This window comes from Sycon ciliatum, chromosome 2, assembly GCF_964019385.1.
Source record: "Sycon ciliatum chromosome 2, ocSycCili1.1, whole genome shotgun sequence".
NCBI classification, from domain to species: domain Eukaryota; kingdom Metazoa; phylum Porifera; class Calcarea; order Leucosolenida; family Sycettidae; genus Sycon; species Sycon ciliatum.
This window is the reverse complement of record NC_088644.1, coordinates 19,843,786-19,867,909: the sequence shown is the minus strand read 5'-3', so window position 1 is coordinate 19,867,909 and position 24,124 is coordinate 19,843,786. Positions and strand designations below refer to the sequence as shown.

General features: G+C 48.9%; 1 protein-coding gene across 1 annotated transcript in view; it reads left to right on the top strand.

The window, feature by feature from the left end:
- Positions 1 to 1,443: 1,443 nt before the first annotated feature.
- The window catches only part of LOC135809086 (protein MCM10 homolog), a 39,043-nt gene continuing 16,362 nt past the window's right edge, over positions 1,444 to 24,124 (top strand). Inside the window, exons 1-12 of the mRNA XM_065322348.1 lie at positions 1,444 to 1,689; positions 1,792 to 1,950; positions 7,475 to 7,546; positions 8,223 to 8,369; positions 14,658 to 14,844; positions 14,990 to 15,152; positions 15,615 to 15,767; positions 16,177 to 16,301; positions 19,309 to 19,392; positions 21,336 to 21,662; positions 22,780 to 22,850; positions 23,333 to 24,027. Coding sequence (XP_065178420.1) covers positions 1,683 to 1,689; positions 1,792 to 1,950; positions 7,475 to 7,546; positions 8,223 to 8,369; positions 14,658 to 14,844; positions 14,990 to 15,152; positions 15,615 to 15,767; positions 16,177 to 16,301; positions 19,309 to 19,392; positions 21,336 to 21,662; positions 22,780 to 22,850; positions 23,333 to 24,027 — 2,190 coding nt within the window. The 5' untranslated portion in view covers positions 1,444 to 1,682. The remainder of the gene's footprint in view (positions 1,690 to 1,791; positions 1,951 to 7,474; positions 7,547 to 8,222; positions 8,370 to 14,657; positions 14,845 to 14,989; positions 15,153 to 15,614; positions 15,768 to 16,176; positions 16,302 to 19,308; positions 19,393 to 21,335; positions 21,663 to 22,779; positions 22,851 to 23,332; positions 24,028 to 24,124) is intronic.

Sequence of the window (24,124 nt, the reverse complement as noted above, 5' to 3'; positions counted from 1 at the left end):
AAACCACTTTTGGTCAAAATCGTACGGGATCGGCGCCGGGGCAGATCGCAAGAGTTGGGCACTGTAACTTTGCCGGCGGTCCCTTGCGATATTTTACCGTAATGATTTTGTTACGACTGCACTGGTTCACACAATCGCAATGCGCCGGGAGAGGTTGCAAGAAGCCCACCGCCGGTGACTCCCGGCGCGTACCGGCGATATGTGAACCAACCCTTAGTCATTAGCAATGCCGGGCATTACATTTAGCATAAGTACCAAGAGTTCTCTCTTGCAAGTATGTATTTACTCTGGTGCTAATGGCGTGATTGCGCAAGCACGTCTATGTACAGCAGTGGTGCCTGGAGGTGTGCATGTATCGGCACATGCATTGAATGTAGTATCGTATTGATGTTACTAATACTATGGTCTGAGCAGTAAACCATGGTATCGTTTCGGTTTTAATACCAATGCCATACCACTTGTCAAAATGATAATTATTGTGCACATGGGGTGACAAAAGTTAAACAACAACCTGAACAAAACATCATGGGACTGAACCAGGGAGTCGTCAAATAATTTGACGACTCCCTGGACTGAACTGTACTGCTGTGCGGATTCTGCGAATAGTGTGAGTGTAGAGGAGACGGCTCGATACCGGAACGTTTTGACAGCCAAATTTGTATAGACCCAAAACGATCATCAACGTTGATTTTTCACTCGAAATATGTTTGTGGAAGGAAACTGGCATGTTGAAGTTTGCTCTGGGGCCAGAGTCAATCGAACTGAGCCACTCCTTTGTGTTGACCCATTGCCTCCAAGTAATTAGTTGCCCAATTTTTCGCTTCAAAAAAGTTCAAATCAGAGGTGGCTCCAAACCGGACACGTTTTAGAGTGCCCGTCAAATTCACTCTGGGTCTGAAATTAGGTAATTGCTATCGCTCCACGACGGCCAGTACAGAGTAACAATAAGCCTTGTGTGTGCTTCCATTAGTTTTGATTGGTATGCGGTGCTTTATTGTCGAGAGGCGAGCCGCTGTTTACCTGCGACAAGAAGTTGATTTTTCGAAAGTCGTAAAACTCAAGTCGCAGTGCGAAGCAACACGTCAAAAACTCACCTGCTTGATATGGCGCTTCTGGTCATCGCAGAGCCATGAAATTTTGGCTCGGAGTATAACACATCGTAGTCTCACTGTGACATATGTTTTCTAATCAAAATACCAAGAGAGAAAGTGAATATTGAGTCCGTTCCGGTTTGCAACCTATTTCCTATTTGAAACCGTCGCCTCTACAGTTGTACGAGTGACAAGATTCTTTCTGAATGCATGTGTGCAGTGTGAAGCTGTTCTGCTACGTCCTGAGTCTAGTCAGCTGACAGAAAGCGCACGTGTGACTCTCCAGATGGCGGGAATTTTGGAAATCCTCTTTTCACACAAAACATCTGCATGATCAGTGATCGACAAAGATCGAAAAGTTACTTCGTGTTCGTGTTTTCAGTTCATGCGAGTGTCAATATGTAATACAGTGTATTTGATGTTTCATTTGCTCACCACCTCAACTTGATGCTCTATTGCATGCTTGCACTCGGTTTATGATCAATGTTCATATAAGTGACAACAGCAACGAGAATCGTGGGACACACTTTGTACAATTGTAATTTGTTTGCTGAGGAACGATTACCCAAACGGATTGGACTGTAGGACGATATGGATGGTACGTATAGACATCCTGCTGAGCACTCATGAACGTATAATTATGCCTAATTCCTGCCACCACTCCCTGTTGCTTGTTTGTGTGTCATCGTCTGACCAACAGATGATGCAGAGTTACTTGCGTCCTTGATAGATGATCAAGACACTGATTGTGACAATGACAGTGTCCCAACTAGCATGGCAGCTGATGCTATACCATCATCAGTTAGTAGCTCCAGTTCACAACAGGACTCGAAGCAGGCTAACCTTGACGCCATGATGGGTGAGGGAAATTGTTTGTTTTGAAATGCAAAAGTCCAGAAAGTGAATCATGATTTTTAAGTTAAAAGCCAATGTCTCTGGCATTTTGGGTAAGATAATCGTTTTCAATCCAAGATCAGGAAATGATTTGAACAAGCTGCTTCGACTCGAGTTAAGATCCGTTATAATTTCAGTTCACTCTTGCACCAGCAACATGTTTCAAATAGGCACACAGTCAATGTCTGTAACGACCAAATGTCACCGGACATGGCCAAATTCGCTCAAAATTGGCTCCTTTTATCCCAAGATGGGCCTCATTCACCCACTAATATGGCACTATAACAGTTTGGTCCAGAAATCCTCCGTTCTTTAGATATTGACCAAAATCAAAAATCGATAAAAACACAAACTGAAACACCTTCGAACAAAGTACAAGAACGAGGGGTCACTGCCGCTCACAACAACACAGCGCAGCCAAACCGACTATGTTCGCACACCGATCCAAGTCACCTAGTATTGTTTAGCCATCCAACTTTCGACTGGCGACTTGCTGAGTCCCTCGAACGAATCGATCCATTCAGCCTGTCCAATGGCGGCCATTAAAGGGGAAGTTAAGGCAAAAATTAAAATTTCACCAGTTGTAGTCTTCGGGGTGCTGAGTTGAATGGTCTTGGTCCGAGGAAGCTGAGACGCTCCCTTCCTACTTGAATCCCAATCGAACTCGCGCACTTCCACCGAAACTGGGTGACTGCGCCCTACGAGATGGGGATTTGTATGCAAAATGTCACTAAAAGCGCCATTTCGTTCTTATAAAAGCACGGATGACCGCGATTGGCCCATATGTTGTAGTCTTTTGGACGCTGAGTTGACTGGTTTTGGTCCGAAAAGGCTGCGATGCAGCGTTCCTCCTTTATTCCCAATTGAACATGGTTGAACAAGTGGTCACGTGCTCCTGGGTACCCAAATCACCTGGTCACCACGCCAGCAGGTGACAACTTTCACACCAAGGTTCAACTCGAGTTCAACTCGAGTGACAGGACTGCACCCAAAAAAAGGTCAAACAGGCTAGTAAGTTGTACCCTGCAGGCACGGTGACCAGGTGACTGGCGTACGCAGGAGCACGTGACCGCTTGTTCAACCATGTTCGATTGGGAATAAAGGCGGAACGCTGCATCGCAGCCTTTTCGGACCAAAACCAGTCGACTCAGCGTCCAAAAGACTACAACATATGGGCCAATCGCGGTCATCCGTGCTTTTATAAGAACGAAATGGCGCTTTTAGTGACATTTTGCATACAAATCCCCATCTCGTAGGGCGCAGTCACCCAGTTTCGGTGGAAGTGCGCGAGTTCGATTGGGATTCAAGTAGGAAGGGAGCGTCTCAGCTTCCTCGGACCAAGACCATTCGACTCAGCACCCCGAAGACTACAACTGGTGAAATTTTAATTTTTGCCTTAACTTCCCCTTTAATACGAAGGTCATCTTCAGCGGCCAGTAGCAGCAAGGACATAAGCCCTGAAATTGGGGGTAGCCCACCACCATAGTCTGCTACAACATGTCCCCAAGCGCCAACAAGTGGTCTTGAATAAAGTTAATCACTTGGGGAAATATTATGGGAATAACCCCTGCCCTCGCAGAAACTCGAATGAAGCCACCACAAAGCGTCACTTGCTGAACAACAACCCACCATGACGGGAAAGAAGAACTGGTCCACAATAACAAATCAGCAAGGACTGAAATTGGATTAGTCGATTTAAAAAATGGTTGCCCAATATCCCAGGAATGGAGGGTCTCTGGACCAAACTGTCATAGTGGGTGTTGGATAATCACAAAGTCAAAGGGAATGTATTACATGTCGGGAGACCATCAATGAGCCATGGTAGCCGGCGGGTGCAACAAGGAATGTAAGACAGAAGTTAGAGCAACGAATACCATGCATGCTCTCACAAGCTGTTAGATAATCACGACCGCCCCAACTCACTCCCGGACACGCACTCGCAACAACGTCCACAACGAGTTCTTTGGCGAACAGTGTTCATATAATTATTGGAGAAGAAGCAGAGAATGTGGGAGAGCGAAAAACACAAGTTTGTTCCACGGCCAACTCTAAAAAACTAACTGGAACTGACGTAGTTCTTCGTTGTACGCACTGTACGCATGAGAGCACGCGAGTTGCATGCCAACGCGCAAGCGAGCAATAGATGAACATGAAACGGACACCAGAAGTAAAAGGATCTGGCGGTGACACAAAGTCAAAGGGAATGTATTACATGTCGGGAGACCATCAATGAGCCATGGTAGCCGGCGGGTGCAACAAGAAATGTAAGACAGAAGTTAGAGCAACGAATACCATGCATGCTCTCACATGGGCGAACAAAGTCCACTCAGGAATACAAGGAGCCAACTTTGAGCGAAATCGGAATTTTGACCATGGCAACGGTAACGCTATTTTTTTTACGGTACTCGTACCTTGATCAACCATATAGCGTTGAAGCTGCAACGTAAAAAAATTATAGGGGCTGATTTATCGTTGTGACAAACGGTGCGTTTTTTGGCCAAATATTGCGTAGTGCGTACCCATTTCACCTTGTATCGCGTATGTGGCGCCATGAATGGTTGTACTGCACGAAATAAAAGCTATTCTCATGGCAACAGCGTACTAAAAATAGCGTGCATCTTGCTAAAGGTCGAACCCAAATCTCGGTATTGTTCCCCTTACGGTAATACCCTTACAACATAACGTTTTTGCTAAGGGTGTCTATTAGGGGCCGTCCAAGTTTACCGATATTATTTTCAAGACGAAATGTTTTCGTTTGGGGTGGGTGGGTTTTAGGAGTTTCGTTTTGAAAATAATTATTGAATGTACATGGAGAATGCCCTGTTACTTCTGGGTGCCGAATATTGAAATCAACATTTTGTTGGACTGCGTTTTACCTCCAGAAAGGGTGGGTGGGTGGGGGTTGAAAAATACTCTAATTTCAGAAATATTTTCAGTATGAGAGCAAAAAGCTAGGTTAGGTGAACAGAAATTTCGGTACAGAGAAGCAGTTCCCTATTGGGTTATGTGTGTTAGTGTTTGTTCGGTGTATTGAAATTTTAGGTATGAAACAGACGCACCGAAAGTACCGAAAATAAAAGTACACCGAAAATTTGTGAAATTACAGTACTAAAACGTTTCGTTTCGCAAAACATTCGGTATACATGCCGCCAGGTTCTGACCAAACAATCTCAAGAAAATGAGACTTCCCCACAGTTTTGGTCCTAGCCTCCATTCCTCACCATACACGTGATCAGAGCGCAAACAGGTTCAGATAAAAACACTTTTATTGAATTGACATGTGTGATTCAACAAAGAGGCCGCACATCACGAGGACTTGTCGGGGGTAGTCGGCAAGTCCGTTGGTGTTTCCGTGTCCTTCTTACTAGACGCCTTGTCTTTTTTTGGCTTACGTGAGTTTTTACGAGTTTTCTTTCTCGGTGGCTCTTCGGATTCGTCAGTGCGATGGCCGGCATGCCGGCCCAATATCCGAAAGGATATCACGGACAGAAATTCCAAGTCTTCCTTTAGCTTCCTCAGGTGTCGCCCTTGGTCAGGTCGACCCACGCCTTCGAATAGAGCTATTGCCCGTTCCAAACACTGCATGGTCGGAGTCTCCTGCCCCTGGCCTGCTTCCTGCGTAAGGGAGTTGATCTCCTCGATCATTTCCTGTGCCATTCTGGATAAGACAAAAACGCCACACCAGAAAAAGAACCGAGGATTAGTTCACATTGAGTGACGGATCCTGGTCACAGCACCAAATGTCATGACCCGACCCCAAGGGTCAGTCAAAAGCCTGCGTTGCGAACAACACCAACTAGGACCGCCACGAAGTGTGAGCAAGACCCAGAATCCCAAGTGCACAATACATGCACGCCATCACTCAACAGCCCACCAAGAGTTCCATTTCCAAGAATATACCTTGTAGATAGGTCAAAGGTATAGTAAGAAAGAGGAGATCAAGATAGAAGCAGTACCGGAGCGAGAGGACGAACGTATAAAAGACAGGGACTTATATTCATAACAATAACTAACAACAGCCAATCAGAGCACATACTGTACTCACTAGTCACATTAGACGGCGGGACAAGGGGACAAGTAACGGACAAAGCTAGGTTCATAATAATTGAACGCCTCATAACGGCGGGATACAACATGCAAGAACGGAAGAAGATACTAGTAGACTATTACAGTTAGAGAACAAGGCGCGAGATTATGCAGTATCGTAGCAGTTGTATAATTATGTAGTAAGTGCGTATAAAGGCTACGTAGTAGTAATGATGTAGTGAGTAGGAATGATGTAGTGAGTAGAAGAGATGTAGTGAATAGAAAAGATGCAGTGAGTTACCGTACTGTGCACATGTGGTGCTGGCACGACTCGTACTCATCAGTCAGCTGAGCGCTTGTCAGCTGGTGCTGGCCCCTCGTCTGCCAGGCTGGCTAGGATGGCTGCGCGTCGTCGACCTCGGGTCACGACACATCGAATGCATGCTAGAACACTAACTGATTGTGGACGAAATAGACAGTTCGGATATGGCTGCCTCTCTCTCTCTCTCTCTCTCTCTCTCTCTCTCTCTCTCTCTCTCTCTCTCTCTCTCTCTCTCTCTCTCTCTCTCTCTCACTCATAAAGCATGCCTCACTGTGAGATTATTATTATTATTATTACTACGCACACACTCATGGCCAAGACCAATCAAGGAGGAGGGGAGGGCGATTATAGCCAGCCATGGCAAGATGTGTACACCACAGCAGAGTACTGTGGATCTGGCATGATACCACTGGCAGATTCAAAACAGTAGGAAGGCACACTCTTATTACCATTACCAGAGCATTTGCTCTGCGGCCGACCTCATTCACAAACCTGCAACACAACTGCTTCTATTCCGGTACTGATCCTTCAGACAGCTGTTTCAACGGTGAATATTGCCTGGCTAGATTTTCTGAGAAGCACTCTTTATGTTGATAACAGCTGACAAATAAAGCAGCGCATTACACACTTTAGGATGGCCATGATTGTTAAAACTAGGAGAACACCGAGTCATAGTTCTCCGACTTAAGTTTTAGCACTTATGGCTATCCCAAAGCGCAAAATGCGCTGCTTTATTTGTCAGCTGCTATCAACATAAATGGGTGCTTCCCAAAATACCCGAGACCTGTTAGGTTGAAACCGCTGCCTGAAGGAACAGTGCCGGAATTGAAGTATAGTAATTGTGTTGCTGATTTGTGAGCAGGGTTGGGTGGAGAGAGGTTTCTGTAGTGGTGCGAGTGCACCGTCTGACTAAACCCAGGGGTTGAATGTGTTGCCTGCCCATTTCATATCAAGATTCAAAAATATTTGAATGGTGCTTGAAGTAAGAATGTGGATGGTGCACTGAGTCCTGGCCATGTCAGACTGATGTCGGTGGGGCTACAACACACGGCGCCTGCCTGTTTTTAAGCATTGTTTACGTAGTATTGCTCAATCTCTATGTAGGATTATATCTTTTCTTCTTCTGTCTGATTTATCGTAGCGAAAATGGCTGAAATGCAGCAGCAGATTTCAACGCTTCAGTCGCAGTTGGCTTCGAAACCAAGTGATGCAGGTAGTCGACCGATCATGCTTTCAGTTTTCATGTGTGCATGCATGCATGCTCTTACTGCGGTGCGGTGAGCCAATAAATGAGATCATTGCAAGTTCACCCAGAATTTGGGAGTTTCTTTTGTGGTCAGCGGCTGAGTGATTCAATAGCCAATTGAGTCATCTTTCCCGGATATTTTTTCAAATTCTCCCTCCTCTGCCCTGTCCCATGGAGACCCACATGTCCGGTTTCAAGTACAAGCGCGCGCGTGTGTATGTGTGTGTGTACACGTGCATGTGTTTGTACGTGTGTGTTTGTGTGTTTATGTGCGTGTCCGTATACGTGTATGTAGCTGTGTGCCTACATCATGCTTGTCTCTAGCCACTTGTTTCTGGGACTGCACTAGCTGTGTGCCTACATCATGCTTGTCTCTAGCCACTTGTTTCTGGGACTGCACAACTGGTACTACTTGTGCTGCTGGTGTGCTTCATTGTTTTAGTATACTCTGCTCATTCAATACTGTGGCACAAGAGTAAAAATGAACTCTGTACCTACACTATGTTCTGCCCTTCAACACTCGTTGAATGCGGTCATTTTATTTTTCTATATGAAGTATATTAGCGCCTGAGGATGTTTAGATGTACAATGGAATGTAGCTTGCTGATGCAGACATGCTTTGTGTATGCTAACTGTTCTATAGGAAGTAGTCAGCAGAAGTCGACGTCAACATCAACTGCACAGCAGCAAGCGTTGCGGGGCGCTCAGCAGTGTCCTGCAAGCAGTCCCGCCGCTCGACCATCGCCTGACGCTCTGTTTCGGCAATCTGGCGGCAGAATGGCACATACTGGTAAGGCTGTAGAGATTGTGCGGAAAGAGATCTATTGTGTTACTTGAAGTACTACATGTAGTAATAGTAACTACAGTTGACACGTCACTCATGCACTCATGCAGTCATGCAGTCATGGACACATGGAGACATGGAGACATGCAGTCATGGAGACATGGGCTTACCGCATCTGTCAGGGAATTTCAGGCAGAAGAGTCAACAACATTCATGCACCTCGATATCGTTAGCAGTAAAGAACAGTCAAGCAAGTTTATGTTTCCACAAGCAACAGCCTTTCTCTTGTTCTAGATAGTAACACCTACTAAAAGCGTTATTTCACTCTTTGGCTGCTTGGTAGATTGTCAACAACTCGTCAGTTTTGTCTCTTGGTTGTCTTTTGTTATTGCAGTACATCACACTCTTGTTTGGTTTCTTTACACTTGCACCTTTTGTCATTCCTTGATGTGCGTATGAGGTTATGCTTTCTACCGTGTTGTTTTGGCTACTATTCTTTTTGTGCCATTGTTATCACATCACTACTGTTTAAGATTCATCATGCTCGGTTGTAGTAGAATACTACGGACCTGGCTCGCTCACACAACGTCGTCTGGAGAGTCTAACTCAAAAACTAATCTTTCATGGATATGTTATGCATTATATCATGTCATGGACTACGGAGCTTAGGCTAGGATCAGTACGGTGCTTGCACATAACAGACAGCAGGCTGACCAGGAATAGAAAGCTACATTACACAATGTGTCGGCAAGAACATCAGCAGACCTAATCAACCATAATCAACTATATTTCTAAGGGGTCGTCACAAGGAGGGAAATCTGGCGACCATCTGGTGGAATAGCGATACCTACACCTACATAGAACACCAAACAATGCACATCTATGGTTCTAGCACAAGCACGGCAGGGCATGTACCTGTCAGCAGTACGTAGTACAGTCATAGTCATACATAGATGTACCATGCAACTGAGTTACTCGCTAGTCAATGCAGGACATGCAAGGATGGCACCTTGTCCAGTACAGTACAATCACACCCCTCTCCTAGGTGACATCTCCACTCGACTCTAGCCACTGTATCTAGCTGGACGCGCCAAGGTTCCACGGTCACGTAGGTCATAAGCCGGTGCAGGGCGATCGTCGTCGTCGTCGTCCGCTGGCTCCGGCTGGTCAAGCCACATCTCACCATCACCGTCGTCACGCCCATCGTCGGCGCTCGTGTGCGCCTGCTCCGTCGCTCCTGGACGCGGAGCACCATCCTGCTTGGCACTCTGTGGGTGTCGTACGTCAGGCTTGAGAAGGTTGATGTTCACGACTTTCTCCCCGCCATCATCTCTGGTGATGACTACTGTCGACGGCGCAATGATCTTCTTCACTTTCCAGCCGCACTGGTATGGCGGAGTCAACTTGCGTCGCCGGCCAGGCTGTTTCAGCATCACACGTTGCCCCTCTGTGTAGGGTGCCTCGAACTTGGTGATTGGCTTCTCCGGAGTCGTAGCAGCAAGCTCCACCTCCACGTGGTCGCGGACCCTTGCTGCTGTCTCGCCAACTCGGTCAACCCACTCGCTCAGTAGGGCTTCTGGTTCCTCAGCCTCGATGATCAGCTGGCGCGGCTGCCATGAACACATGGCCAGCATCGGCGGTATGGCTGTCGTGGTGTGTGGCCTCGTGCGGTAGTAGTAGAGCAGCAGATCCAGCTCAGTTTTCCAATCTGCTGCTTCTGTGAGGACCTTCCGCATCAGCGTGATGATGGTCCTGTTTGCCCTCTCGACACCTCCCTGCGACTGCGGGTGACGTACGGCCCCTGTCTTCACACGCACGCCGAACCGTACGAAGAGAGCTCGGACAACGGCGTTCTTGAACTCGGAGCCATTGTCCATACGGACTTCGTCTGGCGGGCCCCAACGGCAGCAGAGGCTGGTCAGCGCTTCTGCAACACTGATCGCATCGTGCCGCCTGAGAGGGATTGCCTCGACCCACTTCGTAAACACATCCACGCACACCAACACGCAGTGGTACTGACCGGATTTCTCCTCTCCCAGGTGAAGTGTGTCGATCTGAACGACACTCCACGGCCGCCCAGGCAGGTCTGGCTGCGTCGGCGGCGCTGCGGGTCCTGCGTGGCTGCTAGCGGCTGCACACTGTCGGCACTGGTCACAATACTCCCGGCACCTAGCCGCCATGCTGGGGAAGAAGCAACGTGCGCGGAGCATGTCGTACATCACACTCCAGCTGGCATGCCCGGACATCACGTGGGCCGACTCGAGAACGCTGTGCTCAAGGCACTCCGGAACGATCGGCACAGTGACAACGCCGAGTGCAGGCAGCTTGAGCGTGCGGCTCAGCTGGCCGTCCTTGATGACGAGCTGTTCACGAATCTTCCGGTAGGTGGCGTGCTGAATCTCGCTGTCGCTCTCGATAGCACTGACCAGCGTCTGAATCAACGGGCACTTCCGCTGGGCATCACAGACGTCGTCACAGCCAATGACGGTCGCCGGCTGCTTCATTGCCATGGACGCGGCAACTTCCGGAGATTCGTCGCTCTCGGGAACGCGAGCTATTTGCAGCCACTTCTTTGGGACACGGGTCAGTCTGTCAGCGACATTCTCGTTCGTCGGTACCCAGCCAACTGTTACCTTCAGGCCAGCCGTTGCGACTAGGTCTTCAATGATGTCCAGACGGCGCACAACGAGAAGCTTGTGGAGGCCAGTGACCCTGACTCGTCTGACGTTCCCGAGGACCTGCGACACCCAGCCTGCAACCGCCTTCGAGTCAGTCACTAACGTCACCTTCTCCACCTTGTACTCCGCGGCGAGTGTTAGCGCCCTTAAGACGGCGTCCAGCTCGGCAATGTTAATGTGTTTGTGGTCACGTGGCTCGCGCAGCCACGAGCAGTCTTCGATCGTAGTACCATCGTGATGCAGGGAAGCTCCAAATGGCGACGTCCGACGCGTCGCAGAACACGGTCCAGCCGTCGCTATCCAGCGATGGAACACGCCACGCACCTCTTGCAGGGTCTGACTCCCGGACCATGTCGGCCAGCTCTGCGCAGCACCTGGCGACCGCTTCTGGCACGGCGTCATCCCAGCCATCAGCTGAGCAGGCCTGCCGCTTCAACCACGCACATGCCGGGCGGAGCCACGAGCACACTGGGTAGTGGCTAGTCAGGCGTCCCGTCCACTTGAAGACCTCACGCTTCGTCAGCGGCTGTTCGAAGCCAAGGTTGACACCTCCTCTACGAGCCCAGTTGACCGTGCCGTCACTTTCCTTTGACAGTTGGAGACCGAGAACTCTGGCCGCGGTGAGCGGTTCTGCGGGCTTGGTCGGCAGACCGTAGCGGTGAAGAGCGGACGTCACAGCTTGCTCTTTCGCTCCCGGAACGAGCACATCGTCGACGTAGCTATCAACATCCTGCCACTCTCGGGTCACCCAGCGGACGATGATGTCCATCACCTTGGGCGCGACGGACAGGCCGAAGCCCATCCTCGTCATTACGTACAGCTTTTCTCGCCAAACGACAACCTGGTAGCGGGCGAGCGACGGGTCTACATGAACCTGGAGATAGGCCTTCCTGATGTCGATTAGCTTGCACTCTTGATCGCCGGCCATGCGCCACTTCCGCAGTTTATCGGCGCAAACGGGCGCCTCGGTCCCCGGATTGGATTTGATGACACCGTTCAGTGCTCGGTAATCTAGACACGGCCGGACTGGGGTAGAGGCTTTGTGTTCTTGGACCTTGGCTAGCAGAGGCAGGATAGCTGCCGGCTCCCCGTGTACGGATGGGTCGTGCTCCATCAGCCAGCCGTTCTCCACCCAAGCATCGACTTCGGTACAGAAGCTGGCTTCCTGCTCCGGCGACAGCCGCTTCCGAGAATACTGTCAGATGCCGGAACCGATCTGTTTGGTTGGCGGTTCATCATCAGCCCACATCCATCGCACGATCCAGCGCTGGCTTGCGCTGTCCCACCGGACCTCGCTGTCGTCCGTTCTCAGCACCACATCCTCTCCGTCCTTGCTCACAGTCACGTGCCGAGAAGGGTGAGCGGCCGGCACTGTCGCCGCCACGATGGCAGGACGGTCAGTTTCTGGGGCGCCGAACTGGACACTCGACAGGGAACCATCGTCACCATACCCGAGGTGAACTCCTCCGACAGCCGCAATCACGTCAGCGCCAACGAGGACGTCTGCATTCACAGCGTCCAACTTCCGGACAACGAAGGCTTTCACTTGCGTCCGCGGAAGATGAACCGGGCAGCCCGCCTCTACTCGCTCTACCAGCAGCTCTACGGCTCCAAGCAGCTCGACTGCGCTGCCGTTCAGGGCGTTCATCTGGACTTCAGTGTCGGGTTCATACTCGATGCCATGGTCAGTAAGGAAAGCCTCAGCCACCAGAGAGCGTGTGGCGCACGTGTCTACTGCTGCCCTTGCTCTCTTCCATGCACTCGTGCTTTGGTCCCGCGGCTTGACATCGACGTACACCCTGGGCAGAGTCCCCTGTCCTGCCTTCGTCACTGTGCAGAGGCACTTGTCAGTGCTAGCTCCGCGCTCACCAGCAGCTGCAGCAGCAGTGCCGCCCTTCGAAGCCGCTTCCCATCGCTCACGTGCAGGGCAGTTTCGCTTGACGTGGCCAGGCTTATCGCAAAAGAAGCACGTGAGCCCGCGAGGCTGAGAACGACCACGCCGATCGCGGCTTCTTGAAGGGCAGTTTCGGCGGAGGTGCCCAACTTTTCCGCACTCGAAACAAGCCGAGCTGGCAACTGGCTGGCTCTTTCCACTACTGCTACTGCTCGCCGCCGCTGCCACTTCCTCCGAGGCTCTAGCTAGCAATCGCGAGTCGCTCTGCGCTGACCTCAGAGCTCGGATCGATGCCAAACACCCGCTCACGGAATGTTCCTTCGAGGCCATGGACAAGTGTAATTCCTTCGCGAAGGCGCTTGGCAATCCGGACACCATCTGTTCGATCAACAATGGGTCCTTATCATCGTCGGCGGCGTGCCCCGCCAGGCTCGCAAGCCTCTGTAGATCGGCCACGTACGCATCGGTCGACTCGTCTTCTCGTAGAGTCCGAGTCGTGAATGCACGGTACGCCTGTGCCTTCGTCAGGCTGAAGGACACTTTCATCTTCTCGTTCACCTTCTCCTCGTCCTTCTGGTCGTCGGCCGGCATCCGCGTGAATACCAGGAACGCGTCTCCATCCAAGAACAGTGGAAAGTTCTTCATTCGTTTCTCCGCAGTATCCCATCCTTGGATCTTGGCTAGGACGCTGAACTTCCCCCAGAAGTGTTCCCAGTCGTCCCCTTTGCCACGATACGCACGAACGAAGTTGTCGACCTTCAGCGATGCCATCGTAGATCGCTGTTCCTGCTGCTCCACCGCTAGAGCTTGAGCGTTTCCTGCGTCCTCCGCCGGTACGACGCTGTGAACCCTTTGCGAGAGATCCCGGGTTTCGGCACCACAAAAGCTGTAGTAGAATACTACGGACCTGGCTCGCTCACACAACGTCGTCTGGAGAGTCTAACTCAAAAACTAATCTTTCATGGATATGTTATGCATTATATCATGTCATGGACTACGGAGCTTAGGCTAGGATCAGTACGGTGCTTGCACATAACAGACAGCAGGCTGACCAGGAATAGAAAGCTACATTACACAATGTGTCGGCAAGAACATCAGCAGACCTAATCAACCATAATCAACTATATTTCTAAGGGGTCGTCACAAGGAGGGAAATCTGGCGACCATCTGGTGGAATAGCGATACCTACACCTACATAGAACACCAAACAATGCACATCTATGGTTCTAGCACAAGCACGGCAGGGCATGTACCTGTCAGCAGTACGTAGTACAGTCATAGTCATACATAGATGTACCATGCAACTGAGTTACTCGCTAGTCAATGCAGGACATGCAAGGATGGCACCTTGTCCAGTACAGTACAATCACACTCGGTCAGTTTCGTTGTTGCCTGTATTCCACCTGATGAGAAGACAGTGAAAGTACTGGTGGAAGTCATGAGCTTTGAGGATGTTGATTGCGAGGAGCCTGCAGCTTGTCCTTCTCTGGAGTTTTATTGCATTTTCCGCCGAGAAAACTGTTCTAGCTAGTGTTTGTGTAATACTTTTTTCATGGTTTTGCAGAAGAGTTCCAGTGAAGTGACAAGTCTCCCATACAAGCCACATATTCTTCGAGGGTACTGTGGAACTATTCTCACCTGTTCTCATCCATCTAAGATTCGAAATAACTGAACATTGCTTTGCTCTGGTCCATGCCATGCTGTGTTTCCCTTTGTCGGCAGTTTCCAGCACACAGAGCTCACAAGCGTCAAGTACTTCCCAATCCAGTCGTCGTCAGCAATCCAGTGAACGACGGCAGACGGCTACCTCCACATCATCATCATCGTCGTCGACTCAGCGCACTGGCAGTGTGCGGCAATCTGCTGATGACAAGTCAGTGAAAGAGATCTTCTCTGGCCTGCATTTAATGTAAGATTGCATCCCAGTATCACTCGTGACTCACGTTGTGGAGTGTGGCTGGTGAACTGTTTGTGCTGGTGTCTGCAAGCGTCATGCAAGCGTCCTCTCTAACCCATCCAGATGCTCTTGACCTGTGCGTATTTATTTCCTGCAGAAACCCTTCCATCTCATCCACTGTTATGAGCCAGCGCATGGAGAATCGGCGTATGATTCGGATACCCCGGCTGGTCAACGAGAAACCGTCCGACTCACAACTGGGAGACAGTTGGGTGACGATTGGTGTACTCATCAAGAAGAATGTCAAGCAATCAGCCAAGGTTCGAGAACACAGCATTTGCTGGTGTGCGTGCGGGGGGAGGGGGTGCACATCATGACCTGTCGTTATGGATCATAGCCACTGCTACAAGAGAAAACAAAGTGGTGTGCAGTCAGTATACCAGTCCCTGGAGATGTATGTGCTTCTCCTGCGTCAGGCGATGCATGGTAACATACACAGCGTGTGCATGGACAAACATGCCAGCATACATGATTGCAGTGATTGCTATTTAGCTATTCATGACATGTCTGGATTTTTGAACTTGGTCACTGATAGTGCTTCCTCAGTGTTCTTTTTTTTTGTTGCTAGAAAGCTCTCCTTGCGGAACTTCCACGGGGATGTTTTAACTTCTGTCTCATCTCTTTGCCTCTATGTCTCGCTCACCCACTCACACACGCACACACGCGCACGCACACACACACACACACACACACACACCACTTTCTGCTATCCTGTCCTCCAGGGAACCAATTATTCGATTTGGACTCTGTCAGATTTATCATCGTCAACAGCTAACTTCTCCTTGTTCCTGTTTGGCAAGGCACACTCTGAGCATTGGAAAATGTCCGAATGCACAGTGGTGGCAGTATTAGCTCCAGGCAGCATGGACAAGGCGGTAGGTTACCAACTGCTGAAGCAGCGGTTTAGCGTTCTATGTCATTGTCTTGTCTCTCCCCCCCCCCCCTCTCTCTCTCTCTGTACAAAAAAAGGATTGATTTGAAGTATTTTCTGCAATCAAGCTTGGACATACATGTAGCCTATGGCTTTCAACTTCAACACACGTAGACGTTGTGTATGTGTGTGTGTGTGTGCGTGCGTGCGTGCGTGTATGTGCGTGCCTGCGTGTGCGCACGTGTGTGTGTGTGTGTGTGCGTGCGTGCGTGCGTGCGTGTGTGTGTGTGTGTGTGTGTGCGTATGTGTGTATGTGCGTGCGCGTTCGTGCGTGTGTGTACATGTTTGTGTACGTGGTGTGTGTGTGTGTGGGTGGGTGGGTGTGTTTGGATGACTTGATTCGTCGCAACCAGGGCTCTGACGTGGCGTTCAAGATCGGTGAACCTGAGAAGCTGATGCAACTGGGCCAATCACGTGATGCCGGATATTGCAAGTCAGTTACTAAAGCTGGTAACAAGTGCCGCTCTATCATCAACAAGTAAGCCACATTATTACCACCCTGACTCTGGCCTGAGGCTTTCCCGCCAGTGTTTGTTGCCACTCGGACCATTGTTCTATTGGGGAAATAAGTTTATATCTCTGGAAACCATGTGAAACACCTTTCCCACCGTGTCCCGTTTGTTGGAATCTGTTGCTGTTTGACAGAGTTGAGACAGTTTTGGCACTCTTCTTCAACATTGTGAAACTCATATTGAGTAGGGTATGAACCCAGCAGTACAGTTTTTTAATTTTTTAATTTATTTTTTTACTAGCAAACACAGCCCTACTAATAATCAGGGAAAGAGGACAACTGAGGTGACACTGGACAACAAGACAAAGGGGAGTAGGGGCGATGTGCCAATGTGGTTGGCGAGGCTCATCCGACCGGAGGTCTCGGAATCATAGCCTATGCCCAGGCATCGATAGGAATGCAGCTAGGGAGGGGGGGGGGGGGGAGATCAAGTGAGAAAGAGAGAGAGAGAGAGAGAGAGAGAGAGAGAGAGAGAGAGAGAGAGAGAGAGAGAGAGAGAGAGAGAGAGAGAGAGAGAGAGAGAGCCACGAGAAAGAGAAATAAAATAAAATAAAACAGTAAAGAGATGATGGACGAGGGTAGTTGCTCATTGACGGGTGACACCGCCTCACAGGGAATCCGTTGCCCAGAACCAATTAGTTTGACGCAAGTGGCAGTGAACATTCATCTTGAAGGATTGGAGAGACTTCAACTGGGGCATCGGTTCCGGAAACATGTCTTGCGGCAGCCTGTTCCATTCATCCACTACACCATATGGGAACGAACGCTGGAGAAAGTTGGGGGCCGTAGGGAGGAGCACTGTTTGTAGCTGATGCTGATGGCGGACACAGAGCTGCGACCTTGTCCGTGGGACGAGGCTAGCTTCCTGGCGAGGCGGCAGGAGCGCAGCGAGGTGTGGGTGGTCTTGCAGGCACATCAGCTTGTATATGTACGTTAGAGCGTACACTTGGCGGCGGGCAGCTAGGCTCTGCAGCAAGGCGTCTGGACCAATGATAGCAAGGGCCTTCCGCTGTACTCAGTCGAGACTTTGCAAGTGAGAGTTGGCTGTGCCCATCCATATCAGTGGTGCGTATTCCAGTACAGGGCGTACGAAGCCTCTGTACGTTGCCAAGCTTCCTTCACGACCAAGGAAACTTGATGCTCGATGCAGAAATCCTAGCCAGGCTACAGCACGAAGAGAAACACTGCGGAGATGGCGTCTGAAGGTGAGTTTGCTGTCGAAGGTCACTCCCAGGAGCTTCAGCTCATCCCTGCAGAGAATATCATGGGCTCCGAATGTTAGGTCTGGGAGTGGCCAGGAGTTGCGGTGGTTGCCAATATGCAGCAGCTGCGACTTTGTTGGCTCAAAGCGAACCCGCCATTGTTCTCCCCAGCTACTCAATCGATCCAGGCTAGATTGCAAGTCTGCAATACTGCCAGCAGGGTCATCTCTGGATCGCATGATGGTGTACAGCGTGGTGTCATCCGTGTACACACCCATCCGCGTTGATTTCTTGTCGTCCAAACTTATGACTTGCTCTTTCAATGCAAAATAATTATATAGTGACAGCAAGTAAGTCTAAGAGGTGCAGAGCCAAATGTCCAAGCTCGTTACTACGAGTACAAGATAGATCCGCTCTTTTAAGCCCCCATTGAGAATTTCATGGACATATCTTTGCAGTGTTTGTCATGACTCGTGACAACATTTTAACGGGTCGCGAAGCAACTGACATGAAATACCCTTGGACGGAGAGCCAAGGATTAATTTATAGAAAAGAAAAAGGACCAAGGAACTACAAGTTACGCTGTAATGTCCACTAACACCGCCAGTTACTAAACAATCAGCTCATACGATATCATTGTACGACACTGACCGACCGTACTGACGTTCTACAACTAACTGGCTATCAGCTCTAGCACGTCAATGTCAATGCAATGGTATTGCATAAGCTGATTGTTTAGTAACTGGTGGTGTTAGTGGACATTATAGTGTGACTTGTAGTTCCTTGGTCCTTTTCTTTACTATACAGGTGGAATCCTGATAATTTGAATATGGCTTAATTCGAACATACCGCTTAATTAGAAGTTTTTCCAGGACCGATTTCTGTCAATACGATTCCCACATAAATTTTTCTGATAATTCGATGTTTTTTTAGAGAAGATATTCGTTTGTTTGGGGGGGGGGGGGGGAGGGGGTTTGGGCCCTGTTCGTCTCGTCTTTGCAGAAAAAAATATCGAACTCTATCTATGGACGGGTGCTGTTCGAACATGTAGTTTATGACCTACACAAAGTGAAAGTCAACCTCGTGAACATAGCCATGGCAAGGTTGTGCGACCGTGGCAACACAAACCTAGGTGTATGGTGAAATTAGAGTGGCAGCTGGTCACGTTTCATGAGGAAATTGAACTTCATTAAAAAATATCGATCCCTTGCATAAACATGTGTATGTTCGTTTTGAGGGGGGAGGGAGGGGGGTCTGGGGAGAAATGAACAAATATCGTCTTGAAAAAAACATTGATATTTACGGACGGCCCCTTACATAGAAAATGTGTGGGATTTGTGCTGATAATTCGAAGTTAGCAAAGTGTAATTCGAAGTTCACTGTACACTGTACTGGTCAGTTACGTTTGCATGAGCACGCTGTGCTGGTCAGTTCAGTATCCGTGAAATCTGTGTCTAAGGTCCATAGCGCAACTCTGTGTGACCATGAGAGCATTTTGACATACATGTTGTGTTGTGGGTTCATGTTTGGATAATTAGAATGTCCGGATAATTAGAAGTTTTTTGCTGGCATTTGGAGGTTCGAATTATCAGGATTCCACTGTATATAATTAAATACCCTTGATTTGCAAATCATGTTCGTATATGTGGTGTGCACGCGCACGCGTGTGTGTGTGTGTGTGTGTGTGTGTGCATGTGTGTGTGTGTGTGTGTGCGTATGTGTGTGTGCACGCGCGTGTGCATGCGTGTTGCTATTCTTGGTTGAGAATCTAGGTCAACATGTGAGTTCTGTGAATACCATGTGCAGGCCGAATACCGCCGTGTCAGTGCTAAGAGAATGGAGTGTCAGGGATCAAGGTGAGTTTAGATCCTACGTTGTCCGCGTAATTTACATGCAATCCCCTAGCGGAAACACACACGCACACACACCATTGGACCATTGGACGCCCATCGCCGGAGGCGATGATAGCGATGCTACAGCAGAAGCCGTAGCAGCTTGTGCTGGGATTGCACCATTCAACAGCTTGCAAGGTTGAAGAATTGACCGCCACTATTCAGCCTGGTCTACACCACACAGCTATGAAGTGGCTTTTTCTGGCCAGTGAATCCCTACTTCTTGGTCTTTTTAATTTTTTTTCCCGCACACACATCACACCACATACTCCGGCATGCACTGGCTGTTGGTAACCACCCAGGAGAATGAAAGAAAAGTCGGGAAGAGTCTGAGAAAGAGAAGAAAGACGTGTGTGACCATAATCGTCGGAATCGAACCCGCCACCTATCGATTGGAAATCGCTGCACATACCACTGCACCATGAACATGCACACACACACACACACACACACACACACACACACACACACACACACACACACACACACACACACACACACACACACACACACACACACATTCACATTCACGTCATCTCTGTGTACATCTCGATATATCCCACAGGCCCGTAGCAGCCCCATTTTGGTTGGTCCGACAAGATCCGACTTCGATGCCCCCCCCCCCGAGCCCATACTCATACATTGTGCCGGTACATGTACGAAATGTACATGATTGTATGTGTATGTACACGGACATATGTGTGATCGTGACCATGCAGAGTGAAATAGGGTGAGAAAAGGAAGAAGGACGTTCTGCATGAGTCAGGAAAAGGGCATCAGCATGTTGTGTGCGTCCAAACAGAACTTGTTGAAGCATAGCAACAGTATCTAAGTGCATGTGATAAAGAACCAAAAAATGTGCCTTTCGAGGAGGAGAAAGGATATCGCAATGGAATATCTTTGGTACAAACCCTATCTAGAAATAAGTGGAGGAAGAAAAGAATCAATACATTTCAAGAAGTACAGTGTAGGAACATTCACAGGCATGACTGTCCACATGACCTTCAGCAGGGTCATACTCCTGATGACATGTAGGTCTACTACCGGCACTACTATGTAATACCTATACTCTTGATACTACTTATTGCACACATCATCATGGGTGGACATCCTGAGCTGCTCACATGTGTGAGCTCCCGGCCTTTTTTTTTTTTTTTTTTTTTTTTGGCCGAATATTGGTCCGGCAGCTGCCGGGCCTGCCGGACCGCCTGCTACGGCCCTGTCCCAGTCTTATCGCGGTGTTGCTTGTCGTCTCCGTCGTTTCTGCCGCTGGTGTTGTCTGCGGTTATGCTTGTTCAATATAATTCCGTCAAACGTTCTTATTGCACTCAGGTTTAACTAAAATTAATTTTGTTTGCCAGGGTTTCTTCTATCTGTGGCTGCTATACTGTAAGTCAATAAATATTCAGCGCATATTTATTTTCGGCTATTTTCGGCCTGGTCATGTTTGGCCGAAAATTTGTTGCGTCCGAAATTTTGTTTTGCGAGTTTCAGTGTGACAGTGCATACAGGCGGCAGCAGCACAGACCGAAAATTTGATGCGGTCGAAATGGGTTTTACTTTTAGCCCTGGGAGACCGAAATTTGAATGGGCTGAACATTTGTAGACTTACAGTACCCAGTGATTTGATTGAGTCTATAGAGATTCACTAATACATGTACTGGTAGTTCTTCTGTGGGTGTTTGTCGTACCAGTTCTTTTCCCAATGAGGTCACTGTGTTTGTGTGTGTGTGTGTGTGTGTGTGTGTGTGTGTGTGTGTGCGTGCGTGTGTGTGCGTATGTGTGTGTGTGTGGGTGTGTGTGTGTGCACCTGTGTGTGTGTGTGTGTGTGTGTGTGTGTGTGTGTGTGTGTGTGTGTGTGTGTGTGTGTGTGTGTGTGCATGTGCTAATGTTCTCTTGTGTTTTAGCCAAAAGCCGCAGAGCAAGAACATCATGGAGCGTGTTATAGGTAAAAACAAGATGGTGAGCTATGGTGGACAGTCATATGGTGCGCCAAGTCGCACAGCACGTGATCTCCAAGGCATCAAATCCACAGGGCCCATGGCGAAGAGCAGCCTCCACCAAATGTCAGTGCCCAACTCCGCTGCTGCTCTCAAGGAGCTTGATAGCCTTCGCAAGAGCAAGCCAGCACAGCCCGCTACACGTGCGACAGGCCAAGTAATGTGCTCATCTGCCAGCAAGCCTAGTTCACAAGTCATGTGCCCATCTACCAGCAAGCCTACTTCACAAGTCTTGTAAGTGCTTACCGTATTATCTCTAATATAAGCACGGTCCTTTATTTTTTCAATGTACCTCCGCCCCGTGCTATTAATGGAGACGTTCCTTTATTGGAGACTGCTCCATTATTATTTCAACCTCATTTCAGAGGCATGTTGCCATGCCAAATTCATGTCAGACACACACATTTCAGGGTTTTTTCGCCGGTACAGATAATGAATTTACACAGTGTGCTTATAATGGAGACTGAGCACTTTATTTTTTGAATGCCGCCCCAAGGTGTTCTATTATTGGAGACGTGCTATTATTGGAGACTGTGCTTATATTAGAGATAATACGGTAACTCAGAAACTGTGTCTTAAGTCTGTTTGTTAATATCACCTTTACCTTGAATGATGTTTTGTTGTGATTCGTTCAACTTAACAAATAACGACAACTCGCAAGTAGCAACACTTTTCCCTTGCCCGGCCGAGGGCCATTATTTGGAAGACTGGCTGCGTTATCAAGCTGAGATTTTTTTACGATACATGTACTTTTTAAAAAGTATCGTCTTGTCTATGTATGATCACTATACCTACAATACTTTGCTGCAATGTTTTTTGACAAGAGCAGTATCTCCGGCTGTACAGTCAGACCTCGCTTATCCGGTCCTCTTTTATCCGGATCCCTCGCCATCCGGAAGAAAATTGTTGGTTACCGATTTACAGCATATGCCATGCATACATACAGTATGTGTGTTCGTTTATCCGGTTCCCTCGCCTATCCGGTTTTTTTTTGGGAAACGGATGCGTGTGGTTAAGCGTGGTCTGACTGTAGCTACTTCAAGTAGTAAGAGCAGCTGCCAGGGACTTATTTGTTCGGGTGATATCTTAATACACTGCACTACTATATTACCAGTTGCTACTGTTGCGGACATTGAAATCCGTTGGGAAGCCAAGCGGTCGTGGGACACTGGCCGTGCAGCTATGACCACTGCAGGTCCATGTTTACAGTGCTACGGTGTGTGTACGCGCTAAGCAAGTAAGGGCGCCGGCCCCGGTCATTCCATCGAACTCTTATGTCCACAGCAGTATATTCTAATGAAAACACTATCTTGTTTTCACTGTTCTCTGTACTGCTTGCTTCACATTGCAGCCAACAAATGATACAAGCTGATTCTCCCGGTGCACGCTTACTCCGTGGTGCACAGCGTTCTACAGGGTCAGGTCAGCACTTGTATGTACTGGAAGTAGTAGTAGATGCCTTATTGGTATATTGTCTATGGGTGTGATGTGTGGACTAAGGATGTAAGTGTACTGCTGTTAAGTCTACATTCTCAGTGCACGTCTGTGTGCGTGTGCATGTGCCTGCACGTGTGTATTTGTGTATGTGTCTGTGTGTGTGCCTGCACGTGTGTATGTGCTTGTGTGTGTATTTGTGCGTGTGTGTGGGTGGGTGTGCACGTGCATGCACGTTGGTCCTTCATTGGTGCTCTGTTTCTTTCTCTATGCACAAAGATAGAAAGGCAAGTGAAGCTGTATTGAAGCTCAGAGTTAGAGCACCTTTGTTTGCCCTTGTCTTTGTGTATACGGCTCTAGACCCAGGTGTATCTCTCTATCTCTGTCTCTCTCTCTCTGTCTCTCTCACACACTCACTCTCACTCCAAGTGTTTCTTTCTCTGTGTGTATGCTATGGTGGCGTGTCACAGATGGGGGTGATGGTAGCGGAGGTGATCAAATCCGTACTGCGCGAGATATGCTGTTTGATGAAGACAAGGAGCATGGTCACGTCAGAGCTGGTATGGGTAACTTGCCATATGAGAGCACTATCAAGTCAAAACTAAAGTCAGGAAAGAAGAGCTCCAGTCAGCAGTCAACACCCTCATCCCGTCCTGAGCTAGGCGGTGCTGGCAAACAGAGTCAGTCGCGCAGTTCTAAGTCTGCTTCAAAGTCAAGTCAATCTCAATCCGGCAGCGCATCCTTCTCCGATGCCTTGGGCAGCAGCAGTTCAAGCGGCTCAATGGCTGGCTCAAAGCGGAAGAGTACAACCTCATCAGCAGCTGGTGATAGAAAGCGTCGTAGTCAAGGTAGCTCAGCGTTATTTGATGATCATGTGGATATTCCTCTCGGCGGCGAGGCATTCTGTGATGATCAGATGACGATGCAGAGCGCATTTGACGACGATGATTCCTTAGATCGCTACGTCAAGACACCCGCTGTAAAGACGTGTACTCCTTCCACCGGTGCGCCTGTCCTTGGACGAGGTCTGGTAAAGGATGGCGAGGCGACATCATCGGCGGCAGCACCCGGCAGTGTTGATGTAGTCTTGCCATCGTCATCTTCACCCATGTCAGCGCCTACAAAGTCCAATGAGATCCACACAAGGCGGCAGCAAGATGCTATGGTATGCTTGCCCGGCTTGTAATCAATGCTAAGAAAAATTGCATCTTGTGTGTGTGTGTGTGTGTGTGTGTGTGTGTGTGTGTGTGTGTGTGTGTGTG